Genomic DNA, 23,475 nt, shown 5'->3' on the forward strand with positions numbered 1-23,475 from the left:
TACAGGATACATAGTGATGAGATGAACTATCTATTTGTGGCTCTGTATGATTGATAACAATAATATGAAGATGCTGAAACAAAGAAAACTTTGTTTTAGTACAGTTCATACACCTAGGTTACACAAAGCATTCAATTACCAGATTAGGTTGCTCGATAATAATAATTTTGGCAAGAATGCTAAAGTTATCAACATTAGTTAGACTATGTCATGTCCTCTTAACCACCAGCCAGATACAGCTTGGTAGTAAGGCCAACATACAATGTTACATTACCAGCCAGATGTTTTACAGTAATGTCCACTGTGACCTTTACCTCCATGGAATGTACACAGCCGAATAAAATAGACATATTACATACCTGTCTGTGAGAAAGAGGGCCTATTCAGGATTGGTTTTGAATCCTTTCTGTTGAATGACCGACCAAGGTTGACACGTTTTTTTTCACCTGTGCCCTATCAATGTCTGTATTTCTCTTTGCCTGGGAAAATGTAAACATTGGCTCTTCTGGTCTGCCTGCTGTAAATCGTTCCATCTGATTTTACGTGAATTCGGACCCGGTGACCGGTATTAAGAATATACAAATAGCCAGTCTTCTTGCTGATGTTCTTGTTTACTAATGTAGGTCATGTAAAGACATCAGTGTTACACTGAGACTGTTTCATAACCAGTTAAAAACTCTGTGTAGTACATTTAAACTGGTTGGCACAAAAAATAGACTAAATGTGAACTTTAAATAGCCTAGATTTTGGTGCAGATCCTCTACAGCTGTTTTCCAGGAGGTAAGGTCATAAATCCAACCTGGCACCTCAATAGTTGTTCCTAGGCTTATAACTGATCTATTAAGTTTATGTTAATTAGATATTCCCTACTAAAGGAATAGTTTGACATTTATTGAAATATGCTTATCCAAGAGTTAGATGAGAAGATTGATACCACTCTCATGTCTGTAGGCTACTGTAAATATTAAGCTACTGCCTGCAGCTAGTTAGCTTAGCTTAACTTTGGACTTTCTGTTGTATCATTACTTCATGATTACATTGCCATTACTGAGCGTAGTATTTTTTGTGTCCCCCTTAGGAAGAGCATCAAAGTGTCAAGTACTGAAAACAAACCAGACACCTATTAATGTTCAATGGTTTAAAATTTTTAGACCACACTTACCCTACGGGTCACATTTACATTACATATCATGTTATTACCACAACTTCACTTGAGGGAAGCAGTATTGCCAATTAGCACAACAAAAATGTGGCATTACAGTATAATTGTAATATTACCCTGTTAAATAATCCAGCCTCTTGTCTTCTTTCTTTCGCCTTTTTTTTCTTTTGCCTTTCTTTTCTTCAGGAATGAAGTTGATTAGGGGTAACGGACCAAAATGATATTGTTTATATTTAAAACAACATGGGAAATGAGACACAACAGTTTCATCACAGTAAAAGAAACCCCATGTAACAAGTTCCTTTATTTAACCGTACAGTGTAGTAAATCGCGTGTATGGAAAGGTTTTGTCACTTACCTCTATAATTAGAGTGGGGAAGTCTGTGTTTGCACTTGTTCTGATAGTGAAATTGCAGTTGCAGCAGTGCATTTAGGACAGTCTGCTGCAGGGGGCAGCAAAAGCACAGCCAGGGGAGGTTTCATTCGTCTCTTCTGCTGATGGTCAGCAATTTTTGTTTCATTTCTGTACGCAGAGAAAAACAGAAAGAGGGCGAGAGAGATAGAGTATTGTACTTTTGTGAAGTGAAAACAGAGACAGTGATTTCCCTGTGAGAAAGCCCTGAACATCACAACGGTGTTCTTTCTTTAGTCAGAAGGGCCGTACCTTACCCCGACCACAGAAAATCCTGCTGTGGATGTGAAAACTGCGCGCGTGCGTGTGTGTGTGTGTGTGTGTGTGTGTGTGTATGCGCGCGCGCATGCAGTAATTGATTGCCCTAAGTAAGCCAAATAAAAATTACGTCACTTCTGTTACACTTCTCTCTGGTCTTACATCATTTTCAGTAAAGAAAACCCAGTGGCCTTCCATCTATGAAATGATACATATTACAGCACTCGCTGAGTAATGCAGCCTGTCACTTCCTCTGATGAAAGGTGGAAAGCAGAGGCCTTGGAGAATTAATGATTTTTCTTACCAACTGGCTGATAAAGTACATTAGCAGTCCAATATATATATGTAAGTTATCTATACAGACAAGGTAAAGCCCAATAATTCCATCACACAAACACATCCACACCCACAAACACACACACTCAACATACTCCAGCACGTAGGATTTAGCAATATAAAGACATGTCCAGACAGTCAAGTGTGCTGCTGGTTTTTATTAAGCTTTTGTTAACAAATAGAAACATTTGAGGAATTCATGTGTGTGTGTGTGCGCGTGTGTGTGCGTCCTACTATTGAAGTTAAGACCGCCCAAACCGAGACCAAGACCAGAGTTTATCGAGACCGAGACAAGAACAAGACTTTTAGCGGCTGAGAGCAGTCGAGACCAAGACCAGTTCCCTGCATTGCATGGCATGCAATAAAATGTGGAACGAGGTCATAGGCAGCCTATTTAACAAATTGATCTGAAGGATCCACATTCTCAATAAAACACCCACATACAAACACTAAGAGCTGAAATCAACGTAAACATCGCAGGGAGGGTTGACAGTCGTTAATTAAGGTTATTGGTTGCATTTGAAGCAATATGTTTTACTTCCAATCAAAGTTAGGATGTTAACAAATCAAAGCAATTTATTGATATTCCCAAAATTATGGTCTTGAATAGTCTTGAAATAAAATCACGAGTCCTCAATGTCCCGAGACCGAGAAAAGACCGAGTGCAAATGTGGTTGGCTACAACACCAGTGATGTCCTGATATTTGCACAAGTGTGGTTAGTTTCATAAGGGAATGGCCCTGCAGGAGCATATGACCTTCTACAAACTGTATGTCATACTTGTAAGACAGCCTTTCTCATTTTCTCTGTTTAATGCTGACTTCCCCTTCTCTGTCCATCACTCCCACACAGAAACAGTCCCTGCATCTTCCCCATCACAGCCACTGCCTATTCTCACTTGTCATTCCTCATTATATATATAATAGTAATATATATATATCACTGAAGCACATTTTTGGTTCTCTTTTTTAAATCTGCATATGGTTAGATTGCGTTTTATGGGGACTTGTCTACTACAATATCACAAACAATGTCTCAGTTACAGACCTGCAACCGCAAAGGTTCCTGACCCACTCAAAGCTCTTTAAAAAAAGGAAAAACAACATTTTAAAAAACCCCTCAGCACAGGAGGAGAAAACAATAAAGAAACCTCAGAAGAGGACATTTAAACAAAGCAGCCCCTCCCATCAGTAGCCATATTGTAGGTGGGAAAATAGAAATTAGACAAAATGGGCACAAAGAGGATTGGATATGTAATAGATAATAGCTTGGAGGATGTGCAGTTTGATAGACAGTGTGAGGGCAAATCAGGCTTATTTGCTGCCAATTTGACAAAATGTATGGTTGGATTGGAGATTGGAGTTGTTTGATCAAAAATACTATGGAATACAGCCTGCAAATTAGTATTCAAATAAATTAAGTTAATTTAAAGGTACATCGCTGACCTTTGAAATGTAATGGAATAAATATAAATGGGAAATCATAAACTTTCCAGCATTTGTCATGTAGTTGACTAGCAACCAAACTAACATTACAATATGGCAAGGGAAAAAATATATGACACATATACACACTATATCTAAACTACTATGGTCATGCATTAACAGTATTTACATATCGTTACTGTTGTAGGTGTTTCTTTGACGTCAAAGTTGGGGAGTTTCATCATTTAATATTTTTGTTTTTCTGCATGGAGCAAAAACAACACACATTCATGTCTTGCTCAGTCTGACACATTACAGGCGAATGATGTTTCAGGATTGTTTCGCAGCACATTAAATGATGCTCATTCACCATAACTTTTTGAGTAACGATACATTTGTTGTAGTGAATGCATGTTTTATGCAATCTACTTTCACTCACTGTTTCCGTTTAAAGATCGGGACAAATGAGGTTAACCAGCCTGATGATGGAGGTGTTTGTTTGAAAGCACTGTTTGTGATGTTTTCATATTCAGGGCCACATCAAAAGACAAAAATAATATTTGCTTGACTTTTGACATGTCCCAAGCCCTTGATTAAACCACAGACAAGAATGTTGCAATTACTGCAAGTTGCGGAATGATTTCCCACTTTACAGCAGCATTGGTTCCTGAAAGCAATATATAACGGGCTAAGCAACAATAAGAAAGAGGGGGAAAGTGAAGGAAAGCAATGAACACAAAGAATCTAAATACAGAATTGTATTCACATTAAGAGGTCCATTATGCACACAGAATCGAGACGGGTCAGCTGCAAAGTGACGACAATCAGCTGCAAAGTGACGATATGTCTCATTTATTTCACATTTGAAGTCAGTTTACACATAGATTGAGCTCAAATGTAGTGTTGTACATTTTAAACAAGTACTGTTTTGTTGATCCCCATAAAAGGTATATACATGTATCTGACTGTAACTGTTTTGTACATATGCTAATGATGTTAACGTCAGCTTTGACACATTTAGCTTTCTCAGCAGTTCAAATATCTCTGAACCATCGCCTGTCACTTCCCGTATTAAGTCTGTCTTTATTTAACCATGAACTTCCCTTTCAGTAACAACCTCAAACATTCCCTTGATATTTCTCTCTTTACAATCAGGTCAGCTGGTTATGTTTTGATCAGCAAGGATCATTTGAGCATGATTACCATAAATCCCAGTTAAAAATCATCTGTAAGAGGTCAGGGCTGTGTGGATCACCACTTGATGCAGAAGGGAAAGCCCTTCTCACCAGTAATTACACCAATTGCACTGAAACATTGGTGATCAATGCATAACTTACTGTATTTTACACTAAAAATAACCAATGCCCCAAGTTACAATTACAGCTCTGGTCACCTGAACCAAATTTATAGACTCATCTTTGCATTTACAGAATCACATCAGCAATCTGACTGCATCCTGCCTGCAGATTGATAAGCCAAAGAGTCTACAGACATGCTAGCTGCTCTGTGAGGCTGGGTATTTAGGCCCAGCTGTGCTCTGAGCTAAATACTAATGTCAGCATCTTAACATGCTCACAATGACAGGCTTGCTGATGTTTAGCATGTTTAATGTTTACCATGTTCACCAGGTCCTTAGTTAGCATGTTAGCATTTGCTGATTAGCACTACTAACTACTAATGCCAATTAGTTTTACACATGTTTGGTCACAAACCATAGTATTTAAACAGAATTTAAACAAAAAATTTTTTTTTACCTCATCTTGTTAGATTAACCATCCGGGGAACACCAACGTCATTCCAATTCATTATCTGGGAGCATTAAATGTCAATCTATCTGACAGATATTTCACTGGATAAGTAAACTCTGAACTGCTGGGGGCACGACAGGAACCACCAAAGTCAGAATTGATAGTTTTTGGACCTTGAACGTGAGCATCAAATTTCAGCAATCTGTCAAATAGTTCTTTAGAATCTAGATCTTTTAATCTGGACCAAAGCAGTGCCAACAGACGGACCAACATTGTCATCCTTAGAGCCAATGCCGCCAAGTGTGGCTAAAATGTGTTACTGTGCTACACATTGTGATGAGAATGATTCTGCAACTTCACCATGGCTGCCTCTACATTCACTATGATTTCCAAAGTTCAAGCTCAAAGGGTCTTACCTAGAAGGTCGCCACAGACCAGGAGTTATACTATCATGGTGTGCTATAGCATTAAGAATTCACTTCATTGCACCAAACCATGAAAAACAGTGCCAGAATAAAAGTTCACAGAAGTAGCCTATGTTGACAATACTGTTAGCCATATAATTTACATTTAAATGACCCAGTGCTGCAGTGCAAGTTGGCCTATATAGGGCAGTGAAAAGCACTCTCAGTCTCTAGCTCTTTTCTGCCTGGGCCACTCCCGTCCATCAATCGTCGTCCAGGCTTTGACAAAAGCCTGCAATCTGATTGGCTGAAAAACTTATTTTTAATTTTTTGGGATGCCTGTAACTCCAGCACCTCCGGTGTGTTCAACCCCATCTCTCTCCGTCTCTCTTTCTCACACACTCACACTCTCTCTCTATCACTCACACAAACACGCACGCACACACATATAGACTACACGCTGGGGCATTCCCGTAGGCCTTTGTTTTAGCACAACCGCAGAGTCACATTCTGATTTGTTTGGCAGTTGGCACGTGGTTGTGCCAGAATTGCGCCAGCCAGGTATGACACTGTAAGCTTTTTTTAGATTGGTGATGAAATACTGTTGACAAATGCCCTACCCTATCTCTCCCTCTCTCTCTCTCTCTCTCTCTCTCACACACACACACACACACACACACACACACACACACACACACACACACACACACACACAAAGTCTCTCTTCATCTCCATTGTGCCACTTTTGCCAGTCCTGTGAGGGGTTAAAAGTGGAGAGGGAAAGGTGAGCGTCTGTTTGACTGCGTCGGAATGTAAGTGAGGTTGGAGGCAGCGCATCTCGTCTCCCTTTCGTTTTCCACCGCACTCGCTGCCTTCAGTGCGCACTTGCGCAATAGCAGGGAGAGCTGCGGAAAGTCTGTGCGTCTCGTTTTCTCACCTTGTACACGCATCGCAGAAGGGGGAGGCGGGTGTGAGGAGGCGAGAGGGAAATCCATGACTTCCGCGTTTTTCCTCCGTGAATGAAACTGAGAGCACAGTACAGTACGCTAGACTATAAAAAGGCACCATGGAGCTCTCAGTCGCGACATTCACTTAAAGACCCCGACTGGGCTGTGCGAAACCAAGAGGACTATTTTGTGGAGCTAAACCAAACAACACCTGGAGCTGTACAACTTCCAGCTTGCATTTGCAACCCGAAGCTTTTCTATACGCTGAATCTTTAAAAGTGGACGAAGCTCACGCACCTTCCTGCCTATTGATGGGACACCAAAATAAAGAAATGGACGTTGAGTCTCTCCAGAAGATCGGCCGCCGGCGTGGAGGTTGCTTGGACATGTTTCTTGTCATGTCCATCATTTTTCTGTTTGTGGCGGTGACAGCTGTGGCTGCCGGCGGAGTGATGTTTGTAATGACACTGCACCCCAACCTAGAGCCCTCGCCTCCGTCCTTCAACATTGAGGCATCAAAACAGACAGGAGGCACATCGTCCCCAGCATACAAGGTAAACAATTGAGTCCTGTTATTAAAAGCTGAATAAATAGCTGTTTATTTTGCTTTTCAAGTTTGACTCATATTCTGTGCACATTTTAACCCACTTCTTTTTTAACGCTTTGTCAACAGATGCATAAATTTGTCGAGCTGGAAGCAACCTCAAGTAAGTCTACTTTTATTTGCTAAAAGCAGTCATGTCATAAATAGGCCTATTTTTTCCCCTCTCCCTGGACAAAGTATAGATAGATTGCTACATACATTGCTAAAATTAGCCTAAAATATTTCATATGTTTTCTAGCTGTCTAGCCAAATCACTTCAGATTTAAGGCAAGACAACAACAGAAAGGAATCTAACGGGCACGCCTGTTGCTGCACTGTGTAAACATCTTCTAAATGACACGTGTTTGTCTCCTCCTGCAGGCGAGTTGAAGAACTTCACGATGCAATGGGCTCCAGTTGCCTTCGCCGCTGGGACGTCTCTAGGAAGCAACTACTTGTTTGACCCAGTTCAGAGTTTGCTGAAACCTAAACGGGAGGGGATGTATTTCATATACATTGATCTCAACCTCACCTGTACCTTCAGCTGCAGCGCAGGCGTCCTCAGTGTGCGCGTGGACGATAAGCTCACCTGCGAGGTGAAGCTTCAGGCTGTGGCGGATTCAACACCTGTGAGCAGGAAGTGCTGGACAGTGAGCAGGATAACAAAGGGGCAGGGACTGCTCACTCAGATGACTGTACCAGAGGCCGGGCTGCAGAACTGGAGACTGGAGATGAGCTCAAGGTTTGGGATGTTCCTCGTGGACTAACATAGACACTCTAGGGCTGCTACTGTCAGCAAGATGCAGATCTGTCTGTGACCTGTGGGTCATCACTAAAGAACAACACCAGTTTGTGTTTTCCTAAAATCCAAGTAGGGGAAAATGGGCAGGTGCTTGTGCCATTTTCAAAGCTGTGACAGCTCAGCAGGATTTTAAGGTGGACTCTGAAGAGAAGTTGCATTTGTGATAATACAAACATCATGTGGAAAGGACTAGACACTCATTCTCTATAAATATGTATATATTTTACTCTATATGTGATATATTTATTTGTTAACATGTAACTATTTATGTACCTATATTTATAACAGTGTTGCTATTTTTATAGACATTTATTTTGATGTGGATATCACTACATTAGTGTTGATGTGCAATACACTGCAAATTAATCAGCCTACATTGGGTTAGGTACGTGACTCTATAGCTCCATTTTCATTTTATAAATGGCTGGGGAGATTAAGTTGAGGCTTAAAAAAAATGTGTGATTATAATTCTGCTCTGAAACCCCAAACAAGCTCCTTAGGGACCTCATTCAGAACTAATCTCTTCTGGCAAATGATGAGTAACACTCTGCACTTAACATAACTTTTACAGAAACAAGGTCCCATAAAAGTGATCCTTCTGTAATCAAAAGATGACCAGAATTACTAAAATATCTTGTGGACTGTGGATTTAGAAAATGTTTTTGAAAAATATGTAAGTCCTATGGACAAACTACATTGTTGAATGTATTTTATTGCAATCCATATTAAACATGGATACAATGAACTCTGAGAACTTGTTTGATGTCAGAAGTAAAAAATGACGAGTGTGAAAAGTAGAAAATGACAAGTGTGAAAGTGATTGTGACAAGTTTCAAGTGGAATGTATAAAAAGTTTATAGGTAAGGGAAAGTTCCCTGCTGTTACGCAACCCATACCGGGAACTGGATTCACATCACTTCCTGTTTATTTACCATACAGTGCGGTTTAGAAAAAAAACCTTTGTGGGCCAGCAAACAAACACTATTACACCTCCTGTGTTATATAAACCCAAGGTGCAGATGTCAAGTGAAAACAAATATTAACTCCTATGTGATATACGAGTTTTCATTTTGTTAGTGCACATATGAAGCAGAAGGCATGCTCAAATATTTGAGACTGAAAGGAAGTGCTGAAATTGTGGCTGTTTTATTATTATTATTATTATTATTATTATTATTATTATTATCATCACTTTTAAAGAGAAGTCCACATTCACATCTTCATGAGCCATTTTGTGTGAGTCATTCATTTCTGCCATTATTCATGGGAACTCTTGTCACTAACTATGGGTTCCCCAAATGAGAAACACATAAACAATTCCTTGTTTACTGCTACACAACAGTGACATAAGATTTATTTAGATCCTTTACTTAAAAGTTGCTATAATCAATGTTTTGATTATAGCAATGGATAAAATGACAATGTGAAAGGATTCATTTATAGTGATGAACCGAAAAGAGAAGTAGTACCTGAATCTGCAGCTCGGCTTTACGGAGCTTTAAAGGTAGTTAAAGCTCTTTATTTAGCTCTCTGACGTGCAACTTTCCTTTTTTGGTTCACTCTCACAGCTCTCATAGCATCGCTTCCAGCTGCAGCAGGCAGCTGTTTTCAGCAAAAAAGCTCTAAAAACCATTGTGCACTACCTGCTCAGCACCAATCAGCAGACAGATACAGTTGGCAACTAGCTGGTGAACATAGTGGAGCATTTAGCAGCTAAAGAGACCAGTTTTAGGTGGAGGCCAATAACAAAGCTAAAAGAGAGTATATTAGAGAGAAAATGGAACTTACATTCATCTGCTGGCCAGAAACATGACTATAAATGAATGATAATGTTGTTCTATACCTGCTGGATGTTCGAATAAGTAATGGTTCACTAACAAGTTCAACATATCAACTTAAGCTACTATATGGAAGTGTGAAGCAACACATACATGAGCAACATAAAGCCATTGTTTAGATCACAGAAAAGAGCAATAAGAATTATTTATACCAAATTCTTTATTTACTGTTTATGCACAGGGCAAAAAGTATAAGTATCAGTTTAAGCATCAGTATGGACAAACTACTTAAAGCAGATGTATACTTCAGTGGTTGACGTCAAACTGTGGAATTCTATAATGATTTAAAGCTTGTATAATATATTTCAGTTCAAGAAAATGTAAAAAGACTAAATTAAGCTGTCAGATGATGTGTTTCATTAGATTGTTATGAATTATTGTGTGTGGCTCATGATTCTTTTCTTTTTTGCTCATGTTACCGTAAACGTTGTTTGTTAAGTAACTGTAATTTATTAATTTAAAAGGTGATAAAACGTCAGTATTGGCAAATAAAATTAGTTATTGTAGGTTTGTTGGTTTGCTGTGATGTTTTCAACCTGTGAAACTGTCTTTCTACAAGTTAGTCCCCTTGTCTCGTCATGCACACATACGTACAATGCACACTAATAACACATAAATAAATGTATAGTGTGCCAGAATTAGCCAAAAGGCTATTTTACATCTGCTGTCCCTTTACTTGCTAGGATTCTTCTTCTCTGCCTTGGATGGTACATTGCTGCCTTTTGGCATCTACACCTAAAGTAGCTTCAATGTGCTACTAGAGTTCAAAAACTCCAAAGGGAACATATCACAAGTATCACAAGTAATAGTACTTTATTATGCAGAATAGAATAGCCCCTTTCAGATTATGTAAATGATATGTTAGTACTGATGCATTCATGCAACCTTTCATTCATGTAAACAATTCTAATGTGTTTATGGTCAAGCATGATGTTCATTTAGTAAATTACGGTCCCATTTAAAGAAATATACAAGTATGGTCACTTCTGATGCCAAAAAAACAAGATGGCGACAGCCAAAATGCCAAACTCCAGGGTTAAAACTGTAGTCCTCAAACTAATGGATGACATCACAGTGGCCATGTCCACTTCTTTTATACAGTATATGGTTAGAGCTAAGTTTAGCTATTTTATATACTGTTTGGTAGTTTAATCTAGAGCAATACATCATATTGTATAAGCTACAATATATGTAATGCATGTAAAATCTTAATCTTCAAATTAGTTATCATTATTAGTGCACAACATAGAAACAATCAAGTGACACAAAAGTAGCCTACATCAAAATGAGGAATGAGGTGTCCTGATGTGCACAGCCTTCATGCTCAAGCTGCAAGTATTTTGTTGTGTGTTTGTTTCATTTAGATACACAGATCTTTATCTGTGTTTCAGAGCAGGAAATGACCCAAATAATTCTGCAGCGTCTGAGGTCAGTCTTTCCACTCACCTTTATCTGTCTTAGTGGTGATTGGTTGCCTGTCTGTCTACCTGTCTACATGGTTTCCTGTGCCTTCACACTATTCTCATGCATTTTTTACACTTCTCCCACACTAATTCCCTGGCAGATGTCCCTCGTTGGTTGCAGAACTCTCCTTTACTTAAGGTTTCTATACCTCCATGTCTTTATTTTCCATTTCACAATGTTGCAATGTCTGCAAAACTTTCCCCTGTACACTGTGAGAAGAGCTGAGTCAGCTACACCAACCTCACCACCTTCCCCTTCATCCTCTCCTCAGAGCATCCTTACTTAACCACATCCTGCTCCTCACACACACATACACAAACACTGCGCTGCAGGTGTTTGTGTATGTTGCAAATCGATAGATTTGAAACTGTGTTGTGTGGGTTGCACATCTGTGGTTTGTCGCAGAGTAATAAAAGTATCCAAGCTGGTTCCAAATAGTCGTTTCTTTGCACTGTTTATTAAGTGAGCAGAAAAGAAATCTGTTTGAAATACCCACTGATTATCTTTTCAAAAGCATTTGCTTTTCGTCTTGTTATCTGTCTGAGATATGAACGGATGCCAACTCACATTTTTGTTTGATAAGAAACAAGATTTTATTCACACAACAAAGTTTATAACAAATTATATTAAGTAGGATTATAACCTGAATATCAGATACTTTTTATGATACTACAACCATTTGTTGCTTTTTCATAAGTGATTCAAATACATTAATCATTTACAATATAATTTATATTATACATGTTGTATATATTATATATATAAAATTCACCACAACATATGGTGTAAATGAACACACAGAGAGACAATTCTGTATTTCTGTGTGTTCATTCACAAAGTGGAACAAAGGTATTTCTATATGCCTCTACGGAAATATCATAAAGGCCCCCATCAAGTTGTCAGTAGATCCTTCATGCATCTTCTTGATATTATCCAATCTGACAAAAATTTTATCTCCCTTCTGCAGATGGAAGATCCCAGCCAGGAAACTGTTCCACAGGTTCTCCACACTTGAAGGCTTTGAACTTGAAGGTCTCTGGGTCCCACAGCTGACTCTAGAGGAAACATGAAGACAGCACTGATTTCAGCTGGCCTTTAAATACACATATGGAAAGCTACTTACAGGCTGCGCTCAAATAAGTACTCTTAAGCATGTGTGCTATGACAGAGGAAGGAAGTGAGGAGTGGCACACTGACTAACCTTTTTGATCTCATAAGCTCTATAGGATTGCCATAGGCCTCGGTTTTTTTCATGACCTTGTGCTGGAAAACCGAACACTCCATTGCAGTATTTGAAATTTCTAATGTCACTTTGGAGTAGAGGTAGTAGTAACCGTCTTTCTGGACCAACAACCGGCCATTGTTGTAGTCCATGTTGCGGGTGATGGTTTCGCCACCTTCGTGTACCCACTGCACAACATTCTGCTCGTCCATAGGATGGCTGGATCCTGGGATAAAGATGAGAAAGAGAAAAGGCTTGTTGTAAACAAAGAAAATGAAGGACATCAGTTCAAATGAACCATTAAGGTCATTTATAATATTTAGGTTTTACTGCTGACTGGGCTCTAACCTAACAGTTGAGCAAAGGGCCTCTGTTGGATCTGTTCCTGATGTGTTCGCACTGTGGGAATCTCATTGGACTCTGTTCGAGAAAGTAAGGTCAGATCAATCAGTCAATCACCCCAACTATTCAATCAATGTTCATGTTCTAATTCACACATGAGGTATTACATGTTGCAAATATGTTGTAATCTTAGCTGCAACATTTTGTCTTATGTAGTCAAATCATCTTAGCAACTGACTTTTGCTAAAAATACAAGATTAATTCATACATTTTCTGTCCAGAGCCACATGTATAGAAAATGAAGCATAATTATTTATGATATTTGAGTAACTCAATACCTTTATGTCCCACTTGACTCATGATGGTGCCATCCTGGAACAAAAAAAAAATAGTTATAACTCAACACTCCAACACACGTCAGGCCTTGCAACAGTGTAACCTGTAAAGACATGTGTATATTGTACACCAACACTTACAGATGTTTTGGGATTGGACGAGTTCTGGCAGAGAAGGTGAGACCCACTGAGGGGAAAAGCCTGTAGGGAGAGGACAAATAAAAAGAGTGAGAAATACAAATTGAACATGGGGGCGAGTTACAAAATCTGTGTTTGCAAGCATGATGTCAAAAGTTCAAGAGTGTGAAGAACAGGAAGTGTCCTGCCTCGTGGAAACCAATAGAAATGCACATGTGGAAGAAATGGAAATATGAAAGTATCCACATGTCCAGTATAAATAAAAGCACATTATAACTTTTATATATTAAACTCACACACACAAAGAAAGGCACATTGAGATTTGAAAAATAACCAAACTGAATTTTAAAAAACAATACTACATTTTAAAGTAGTTTTTTTAAGCTAAATTATATATAGGTTTCACTTGATCACTGTTTTTTGTTTTGTGTTAATTTGGCCATATAACACAGGTAATACAGGAACACCTCAGTTTTCACTGATATAACAAAAGACAAAATCTTGTAACAAAATGTGCCAACTTTCTGTCTTTGAAGTCAACTACTGAGAGTTACAGTAGCCAGTGAAGGGATGCAGGGAGTTAATCTGGTATGTTACTGTCTTTACTAGCTTCTGTTATACTAAACAAACCAGGACACTGTTTTACATCAAAGAAATAGGTGTGTAATAAACAGCATTATGAAACTGTCTCAGAAAAGTGAAGTTATGTTTTGGGTTTGCACTTGAGTAAGAAAAGAAAGGGAAGTACAACTAGTGAAAGAGTCCATTTGACACATTTGTCATTACGGATCTGTAACCCACGTACAAATGTGTTAAGCTCTCTGCTTCTTGTTGTCTGGTTATGATGTAGAGTAAAATAGGGAAATTCTCGAGGAGGAATTTCCATGTGCTCCATGTAGCCTACTGAGGTTTCTCCCTTCACTCGGGCACACACACACACTCACACACACAAACAGAAACAACATGCAGACGTCAACCTCACCTGGGTTTTTTTGTAAAGATTGTAGATTAAACATCCCTCGACAACAAGTCCCAACATGGCGAGTCCAACCAGCAGGAAAAGATACTTTTGGCCTGCTCGCGCCCATTTCGATTCCCTCCTGCTGGGCATGGAGATGTAGTTGGCCTGGCTGTCCACCACAAACACCTTGGGACATGTACCCTCACCACCCTCTGCCATCTCACCAGATTGCATTCCACCTGGGATGTTAGGGTTAAAGGTCAAAGGGCCCGGCAAGGAAGGGTTCCTGAAAGAGACAGGGCTAGAGTTAGGTAAAGAAAAAAATGAGGGAACAGAATCGTAGAGAGGCAAAAGACAGGCATGCTGTGGAGAGACGAGAAAAAACAAAGAAATGAAAGACAGGAAGACAGAGACAGACTGAGAGAGAGACATGACACATGCAGACATGACCTTAGGAGTTTTTCAACCAGCTTCTGGGAAACCTAGTGATTTCAGCATACCCTGACTACTGCAAGCGCACAAGGAAAGATGGCTTCAACAGGTCCAATGAATGAGTAAGAAACATCCTATTGTCACATTTTGTTCAAGGTAATTCAGAAAGAGACTACCTTGGATTTAACTGTGCACTAGATGTTCCGCCAAAGCTCAGTCAACCATCCAGCAGCACAGGGCAGTTTTCAGACACTCCTCTGAAACTCCTTTGGGACATTGAATGGCAAAAAAATGTTATGAAACAATTTCTAAGAAATTAAAATAACATTAATAACATTCTCTGTGTATGATGACTTCTCTAGATGTCTCACCTTCTGAGAATAGAAAATCCTCTGTTGAGTACAGATCTGTGTCCTCCCTCACCTCTCGTGTTTGCTCGCCTGTTGTCAACTATCACTAATTTTGCTTTTTGAGCAAGCTCGTGTAAGGAGGAAATGAAGATGACATGGGGAAGAGGCAAACACAGACTAAGAGAGAGAGAGAGAGAGAGTGAGTAGTGTGCATGTGAGTGTGGGACACTCCCTACTGACTGTAGTTATCATCAGCTGACACTTCCTTCTCTCTCTTTTCAATTTCTCACTCTCTGTGTCTCATATTCTGAGACATCGGTTTGTTTTTTCAGTGTTTTCAGCAATTGTTGTTTTGCCAGTTCCTGAGAAAAATTGCTCAATTGCATTGACTATCTGAGCCGTGCATTTGGGACAGTTTTAATCCTATTGATTTATGCAGTAAACACATCATTTGTGACAGTAGAGGTGGCTTTGGAGGCTGGGCTGGAGTGTGTTCAAGCTGTTAAATGTACACCCGTACCATTGACCGCCATATCCCACTGCAGCTACCACCCACCCACCTTTTGGTATGAATATGTTTCGCCATACACTCACCCATCCCTGAGGCTACCGCTTTCTTACACATTTGCCAATACAAACGCCTCAGGTGCTTTGCTTCAGAAGCAATGTAGCTTTTATTTGAGTTTTAGGAGGTAATTTTCTAATTTCTGCTGAACAACCTTGCAGTGATTGAAGATGACTAATGCTTTGCAAAGGATGGTAGGATTGCGAAGCGTAGCTGTGGCAACGTTTCTTCTTTCCTCCCATGTTTACGGTCACTGTTCAAGAGTTGCTTCACTTTAAGCATTCTTGTTCTTTTCCTTTTTAATTAGGGGTGATTTATCAATACTTGTTTTCTGTTGTTATGTACATTTAGTGCAGTGTTTTTACCCACTTTTTATACTTGCTTCCCACCAACACCACCAATGTACCAATGTAATTTCCACTTTACATATGTGTATGTAAGTACAGAAATGTAGGCAATCTGGGTTATAAATTTCTCTTTCTTTTCTCTTTTTGTTCTTTCTCTACTCTGAGAAATACTTTGATTTTCTTCTCTTTATCAAAACTCTTTTTCATATATGCTGTATGTGAATATGGGTATAGCATGTTTTCTTCTCTTTCGCAGCAGTTTAAATGCTGTGTCAAATGTAGTGAATGATGATAAAGTGTTTATGTCACTGCACTTAATTTAGTGTGAAATTCAATTCTGGGTTTTTTTCTTTGTTGTAGGAGTGGACAGTTTGTTATGACAGACTCCATATGTTGGCACTACACTACATAACACACACACACACACACACACACACACACACACACACACACACACACACACACACACACACACACACACACACACAGTAAAACTTACTTACTTAAAACAAGTCAAAAAACGGCTTTGACCAAGGCCTGATGAGTGTCTCTTGGGCATTAGTGGCAAATATATTGGCAAATATTGACAATGTTTAGTGTTAGTGTCAATTGCTTAGCACATTATGGAAAAATAACAATATTTTATTGTCATTTACCACAAGTCACAGGCTATTTATTTTAACTCATCGCCAGCCTCATTAAGTGAGTGGAGTGTCTGTGTAGCCTAAATACATGTTTAAACACAAGCATATGGTTTACTCTCTTTTCAAACGGGGGAATCCAAATTAGTACCAGGGTACCAGTCTGTGTCTTCCCTGTTTTGATCACCTGATGTGTCTCACCTGTTTATTCCCTCCCTGGGCCTTGGCCCTATTGCCTGCTGTTCTGTCTTTGCTAGATCATTGTCCTGTCATGTGTTCCCATGGATTTATTTTCATCTCCTCCTCAATCCTGTTTTGCTTCCCTGGGAAAAGTTGGATTTGCATGTAATTTCTGGACTTCCACAATGAGTTGTGTACTTTTTGTTAAATTATAGATACCACATCCCAAAGGTGCTCTATTGGATTGAGATGTGGTGACTGTGGAGGCCATTGGAGTACAGTGAACTCACTGTCATGTTCAAGAAACCAGTTTGAGATGATTTGAGCTTTGTGGCGTGGTGCATTTTCCTGCTGGAAGTAGACATCAGAAGATGGGTACACTGTGGTCAAAGGGATGGACATGGTCAGCAACAATACTCAGGTAGGTTGTCGATGCTCATTTGGTACTAAGAGGCCCAAAGTGTGCCAAGACAATATCCCCCACATGCTTACACCACCACCAGCCTGAACTGTTGATAAGGCAGGATGCATCAATACTTGACTTCTTCCCTTTCCCGTAGTCTTGTGCTTTCTCGTCCCTCTCCTCTCTCCTCCTGTCACTTTCTGCAGGTGTTTCTGTCTCTGGAGCTGTGGAGTTGGATCTGTGGTTGCGGGTCACTGCCTCCATGATCCTGCTTGACACCCTCCGCTACAATTGTTACTACTACTCCTATTGTTGTTATCATCAGTGTTATTATTATCACTACCATTACGATTATCATTATTATCATTAACATTACTATAAATATCTGTACCATTATTCATTAATTCTGTACCAATATTACCTTTACTATCTGTACTTCTGTGTGTAAATTGTTCCTGTTCTTAGCTGACAGAAGTGGCACCCGGTGTGGTCTTCTGCTGCTGTAGCCCATCTGCTTCAAGGTTTCGACGTGTGGTGCGTTCAGAGATGGTATGCTGCAAACCTTGGTTGTAGCAAGTGGTTATTTGAGTTACTGTTGCCTTTCTGTCATCTCGTGTCTGCCCATTCTTCTCTGACCCCTGACATCAACAAGGCATTTTCGTCCAAACAACTGCCGCTCACTGGATATTTTCTCTTTTTCGGACCACTCTCTGTAAACCCTGGAGATGGTCGTGCGTGAAAATCCCAGTGGATCAGCAGCTTCTGAAATACTCAGACAATCCATCTGGCACCAACAACCATGCCACGTTCAGAGTCACTTAAATCCCCTGTCTTCCCCATTCAGATGCCTTGTTTGAACAGCAAGTTGTCTTGACCATGTCTACATGCCTGATGTGTCTCACCTGTTTATTCCCTCCCTGGGCCTTGGCCCTATTGCCTGCTAAAGTTGCTGCCATGTGATTGGCTGATTAGCTACTTGTCCTAACAAGCAATAGAACAGGCGTACCTAATAAAGTGCCGTTGAGTGGATTTATCAATTGTAAGTCGCTTTGGATAAAACTGTCAGCTAAATAAGTAAATGTAAATGTCATTTGTGCCATCTGCCATCAGACTCCACAACGCTATAGCACTAAACATCTCCCATCTCCGCTGGCAGATCCTATTTTGATTGTAGAAAGTGTCTATATATTTTACATAACGATTCAGCTTTTATTGTATTTTGTTCTTTCTTGTTACAAGATCTCCTTGCCTAGGGTGCAAAATGTCAGGGGACGCCGCAAGAGAAGGTTTTCGACTGGCACAAATCATCTCAGCCCAGCTGCTGTGACACCGGCGTACGCCGTGATAGCAATTAAGTGCACCTTGCGGCTCGCGCTATGAGTTCAGACAGTTGTGGATATATGTATATATATATATGGAGTATAGGGCAAGTAGAATTAAAAGATGTTAGGAATTCTCATCAAATGATGACGTTAGTCTCTTATTAATAATAGCCTGCTCTGTTTTTTCGACATGTCAGAGAACACAGATGTGGGAGAGATTCTGAATGTGCAGAAAGTTTTGAACATGAGCAGAAAACCTGCTGAAACACAGGATTTATTTATTTTATAAGTCCAGGAATTTATAACTATAAGTTATTTGAGGTGAAAAGGTGCCACATGCAAATCCCCATGCAAAAGACACAAAAGAGGAGGGAAGACTGAATCATGCCTGCAGGTGTGCTGACTCAGCAGGGATTTTATTAAATTAGAAAAGTTGATCTACAGGAGAAATATAGGCTATTTAAAAACAATAGCTACAGTATGTCTGAAAGCCTTACTGCATTATATTCTATACATTTTTTATATTTTGAATTGTCATCTGCTGCCTGAATTTTTATTCCCCTTTACATAAATGAAGAATTTTACACCATAAATTGAGGCAGAAAAGGCAGACATTTTCACCAGAATGCAGGAAATGAAGTCCCCAATGCTTTAAATTTTCTGAGGGAAGACCCCCAGACCCTCCTCTTCATTTGAGTCATCTCCACTATTGAAACTAAACCAGTGCTTTTGCATTTCTAGGAATCTAAGACATACCGCAAGTAAACAGTCTCTGTGTTGAGGTTGACCATGATTTGGCTTTTCACCTATGCATGCTAATTTGGCCGCTGAACGTTTAAAATAATTCTTGAGGATAGGGGAGCGATGGCCCCAACCCCTGAGGTGCACTTTTTAGGGTTGGGCATGGGGGGGGGGGCACCAATTTTAAATCTCACCTAGGGCGCCAACATTGCCAGGGCCGGCCCTGCAAGTAGCCTACTATGATCTAATCAATTGTTTGTAGTAGAGCAGGAATAGTTATTAGTACCTAATAAATAAGTACAAGTAGCCTTTATATTGCTACCACTAAGTTTTAAGGAATACGTGTTAAAACGGCTTGCCATAGGCCTACACAGTAGCAGCAGGTCACACAGTGGCCTCTCTGTACCAGCTGGGATGGTTATGAGTGAAAACCTCAGCCCTCCGGTGATTGGAGGAGGACTGCTACTCTTCCACTTCAGATTGGTCCGCTGCTTTGCCCTCGTTCGGAGGACTCCATCCAATCACAACGTCGCAAAGTTCTGCTGCGGAAGAGGGATGCGAAGGAGATGGCTGAACTTAGATAGCCTTGTGTTTGGGAATATCTTCACCATGGACCTTCTCCTGAGGAAAGACGGGAGCAGAGGACGACTGTTTGTCCTTGCACTAGTGTTTGGGTGGTGTTTCGGGTCTGTGAGCTGTTTCGGGCAGAGCCTCGACAGCGAGTTCACATTTATGCTACCAGCCGGAAGATCCGAGTGTTTCTTTCAGACAGCAGTAAAGAATGGTACGATGGAGGTCGAATATCAGGTAACTGTGTTTGTGGTCCGCAGACATAATCACGCAGTGTGTTAACATTTACATGCTATCTGTTACAGGCAGCGATACAGGAACACCATGTTGATGGCTAACAGTCAACTTATTAACCACTATACCGTAAGCTAGCATACTCTATGCATATTTGTATATTCCAGCATTAAACTGCAGCTTTACAGGAAGCTAATGACAGCTCACGTTCCTCCACTCACTTCATATCGTGGGAGTTAACCAGTCTAATAACCACGTACTGTGGGCTCACAGCTTCCTGAAACTGTGGTAAAACGGCCCATCGTCAAGTCAAACTATTATATCTGGTACTTTGTGTGCAAGATTACAATACAAGCAGTGCTTCCCCACAGAGATTGATGCAAGTCTTTCACTTCACTGATCAAAAGATCAGCAATATAAAAATACAGGAAATGAGATAACACATCACAAATTGAGTGTAGTAGGTCTTATTAATGAGTCACTGTGTAAATGGTAGAGAGCAGAATCAGTCAGTTCTCTTACAGGATGCCCACTCATCAGTGTTAATTCAACACACAGCTGCCACAGGAGCTCTGAGTGCCCGGTGAAATCTCCAGTCTAGTGCTACAACTAACAATTATTTTCATTATCCATTCATCATTATCTGCTGGATATTTTCTCCATTAATCATTTGGTCCGTGAAATGCCAGAGAATGATGGAAAAACAAGCTGAACGCGATGTCTTGTTTGTTTTGTTTAAACAAAGGATCCATATCTCAATGATATTCAATTTAATATTACAGAGGTACAGTAGAGATGCTGGAATGAGTGTGAATTTTTGTGATAATTTGACAATTATCAAAATCGTTGCCGATTCATTGGTCAGCTGCATGTTTCAGCTCTACTACTGTACTGTGTAACATCATATAAATGTAAAACAGTTATTTACACATGAACAGGTCTCATAAAGGTCTACTAGTCAGCAGTGTGTTTGTTTAGTGGGAGAGTCCCTAGTAGATGACAACATACTCTCCCTCGAAAGGCACACATAATGTCTCTTGAAAATTTGTGGCTTGGTGGCCTGTTGCAAGATGCATGATCATATAAGTGCAGGGAGATGGTACCATCCCGGCTGAGAGCCCCCCTCTCCACATACAGGATTTCCTGTCTGTCAAAAATAATCCTCACTAAATGGTTGCAGAAAATGGTTTAATTGACAATATCATTTGTGAGCATGTTGCTTGTTGCTCTGTGTGTGTGTTTGTGTGTGATATCTATTATTTGTGTGTGCACATCCAGGTGATTGCTGGGGCCGGTATGGATGTAGACTTCACCATCCTCTCTCCAGAAGGCATCCTGCTTATCATGGAGTCTCGGCGCTCAGACGGAGTACACGTGTTAGTGCTACCCCACACTGGCCTGAATCCTTGATCATATTACTGAGCGTTGTTGGTTCTGTCTGTCTTATCGTTCACTTATATTTCCTGTTGTTCCAGGTTGGAGCCTACGCATGAGGGAGACTATCAAATGTGCTTTGACAACAGCTTCAGTCGCTTCTCAGAGAAGATCGTGTTCTTTGAGATCATCATCGACGGTCAAGGAGGAGATGTGGGTGGAGATGAGGAGTGGGCAGGATTAGAGGAGCCCGATGGAAGCCTTCTGGAGTACAAGCTGGAGGACATCCGGGTGAGATGCCTGTTTTGGGGTGTAGAAGTTAATTCTATGCAGCTGACCTCCTTAATAAACCCATGTTGTTAGATATACTCAACCAATGTCTATAAAAACATCCAGGCAAGAAGAAAAGGAGAGATAGTTGTAACAGGTTTGTTGTGTTAACATTTATTTAAAACTGTACTTTTGAGACCATCGTTTCCACTTTATTGACTCTGCTTCTCACTCCCGCTTCTTTGTCATTGCAGCCATCATTTTTTAAATTCCCTAAAGCTTTCCTCACATTTTCCTCAGGAGTCCATGGACTCTCTGCACAGGCGCTTGGAACGCAGCCGGCAGATGCAGACGGTGTTGCGTGCTTTTGAGGCACGGGACCGAAACCTCCTGGAAGACAACCTGTGGAGGGTCTCATTCTGGTCCTGTGCCAGTGTGCTGGTGATGCTGTGTGTGGCCCTTACCCAGGTAAATGGAGCACTGGGGTCATCACATTTCTGGGGGTTTACGAGCTCAAATAAGGACAGAGGAATTACTTCCTGTTTTTACCTGTTACACAGTTTGACACATCATGCTGTCTGTGTTTATTTCTCCATTCCCAGGTCTACACAGTCCGTAAACTGTTTGACGATAAGCGGAGGGTCTGCACATAGAGGGTTTATTTTGCAGTGATAAAAGTCTGGGAAGGAGAACAACGTGACACAAGATGTTACCCATTCAGATTATGCTCCATTGTTTTTCATTTTGTATACATGAACACCAGCATTCAACATCAATTTTAGTTGTTGTTTTTTGATAGGTTTGTGAGCAATAATTAATCATTAAAACATCAAGGGTAACCAGATGAGGAAGACGTAGAGGAAGTTGGGGTTTCATTTCATTTAGTGCCTTTTATGTCAAATCTTACCACAAACCGATGAGGAAATCCATTTTCAAAGGGACTGCCTACATAGACAGAGCAGGAAATGTTGTAGTATATTGCCGTCCTACACTTCTGAAACAAGTGAGAGGTTTTGGGGATTTTTTTGTTAAAGGTAAAATGATTCTTATCAAAGGTTAAAGGTTGATTATATGACACAGCTCAAAAACAGAACTACTGGTTTGCCTTACAAGGGATAACAATGTGCAATAGTGCTGTTGGCGTATTTGTTCTACCTGAAAGTTTAGGATATTTCCCTGGCATTAGTGATTTGTCCATGTGACTGGGTATTTTCCTTGGTTACGGCCTTGTTGATGGTTAGCTTTTTTTTTGAGATGTTACTGATTTCTTTTCACATGCCAGTTCAAGCCCATGCTGACCTGTCGACAAATAAGAATGTAGAATAAGATGGGATGATTTACAGTGCGATTGCCAATAATGTAAATGTGTCAGTACTCAGACAAATATTTAGTGTGTACGTTCAGATATATATTGGGATAATTCAGTGAACACACTGATTGTTAGATGTGTGTTTGTATGTTTCTGGCTTCTATTCTGATTTCTAGATGATCAAATTTCAAACAAATGTATGTTTTTGTCTACACATTGTGACATTTTGATTCTGCTCAGACAGCTATTGAGTTGTTTTTTTTACTAAGAACAGACTTTCATTATGTGTTCTAAAGAATAAGTAAAAATCAGGTTTTCATGGGCATCATTGTTATTAATAAATGCATTTTTTACACATTAA

At 40.1% G+C, this 23,475-nt stretch overlaps 3 protein-coding genes across 3 annotated transcripts; 2 read left to right on the plus strand and 1 right to left on the minus strand.

Annotated features, from left to right (window-relative positions):
* The first annotated feature begins 6,575 nt into the window (after positions 1 to 6,575).
* LOC119899449 lies at positions 6,576 to 8,827 on the plus strand. The gene is made up of 3 exons (XM_038714003.1): positions 6,576 to 7,245; positions 7,365 to 7,398; positions 7,656 to 8,827. Exons 1-3 carry the CDS (start codon positions 7,003 to 7,005, stop codon positions 8,039 to 8,041), a joined length of 663 nt encoding a protein of 220 aa, XP_038569931.1. The 5' UTR covers positions 6,576 to 7,002; the 3' UTR covers positions 8,042 to 8,827.
* Positions 8,828 to 11,946: 3,119 nt separating this feature from the next.
* On the minus strand, positions 11,947 to 15,339 carry LOC119899450 (tumor necrosis factor ligand superfamily member 14-like). The gene is made up of 8 exons (XM_038714004.1): positions 15,180 to 15,339; positions 14,985 to 15,074; positions 14,398 to 14,662; positions 13,419 to 13,478; positions 13,281 to 13,314; positions 12,949 to 13,020; positions 12,580 to 12,826; positions 11,947 to 12,433 (listed from the first exon to the last, which is right to left on the minus strand). The coding sequence occupies exons 3-8, from the start codon at positions 14,608 to 14,610 to the stop codon at positions 12,244 to 12,246; spliced, it is 816 nt and encodes a 271-aa protein (XP_038569932.1). The 5' UTR covers positions 14,611 to 14,662; positions 14,985 to 15,074; positions 15,180 to 15,339; the 3' UTR covers positions 11,947 to 12,243.
* A 4,545-nt stretch (positions 15,340 to 19,884) lies between these two features.
* Positions 19,885 to 23,475, plus strand: tmed1b (transmembrane p24 trafficking protein 1b). Its single transcript, XM_038714005.1, has 5 exons — positions 19,885 to 20,164; positions 21,440 to 21,537; positions 21,637 to 21,826; positions 22,106 to 22,273; positions 22,408 to 23,475. The coding sequence occupies exons 1-5, from the start codon at positions 19,913 to 19,915 to the stop codon at positions 22,456 to 22,458; spliced, it is 759 nt and encodes a 252-aa protein (XP_038569933.1). The 5' UTR covers positions 19,885 to 19,912; the 3' UTR covers positions 22,459 to 23,475.

Source organism: Micropterus salmoides, unplaced genomic scaffold, assembly GCF_014851395.1.
Source record: "Micropterus salmoides isolate LMB-PRFRI ecotype aquatic unplaced genomic scaffold, ASM1485139v1 Ms_hic_scaffold_12, whole genome shotgun sequence".
Classification (NCBI taxonomy): domain Eukaryota; kingdom Metazoa; phylum Chordata; class Actinopteri; order Centrarchiformes; family Centrarchidae; genus Micropterus; species Micropterus salmoides.

Bases quoted from the DNA above. Each gene is read 5' to 3' on its own strand.
- LOC119899450 (XM_038714004.1), bottom strand. From the start codon at position 14,610: ATGCAATCTGGTGAGATGGCAGAGGGTGGTGAGGGTACATGTCCCAAG. The intron at 13,021-13,280 runs GTATTGAGTTAC...TTTCTCGAACAG, and splicing joins GAGTCAAGTGGGACATAAAG to AGTCCAATGAGATTCCCACA. The intron at 12,827-12,948 runs GTTAGAGCCCAG...TCTTTATCCCAG, and splicing joins GCCCTTTGCTCAACTGTTAG to GATCCAGCCATCCTATGGAC.
- tmed1b (XM_038714005.1), top strand. From the start codon at position 19,913: ATGCGAAGGAGATGGCTGAACTTAGATAGCCTTGTGTTTGGGAATATC. The intron at 21,538-21,636 runs GTTAGTGCTACC...CTGTTGTTCCAG, and splicing joins CGCTCAGACGGAGTACACGT to GTTGGAGCCTACGCATGAGG. The intron at 22,274-22,407 runs GTAAATGGAGCA...CTCCATTCCCAG, and splicing joins TGTGTGTGGCCCTTACCCAG to GTCTACACAGTCCGTAAACT.
- LOC119899449 (XM_038714003.1), top strand. From the start codon at position 7,003: ATGGGACACCAAAATAAAGAAATGGACGTTGAGTCTCTCCAGAAGATC. The intron at 7,246-7,364 runs GTAAACAATTGA...CTTTGTCAACAG, and splicing joins CATCGTCCCCAGCATACAAG to ATGCATAAATTTGTCGAGCT. The intron at 7,399-7,655 runs GTAAGTCTACTT...CTCCTCCTGCAG, and splicing joins CGAGCTGGAAGCAACCTCAA to GCGAGTTGAAGAACTTCACG.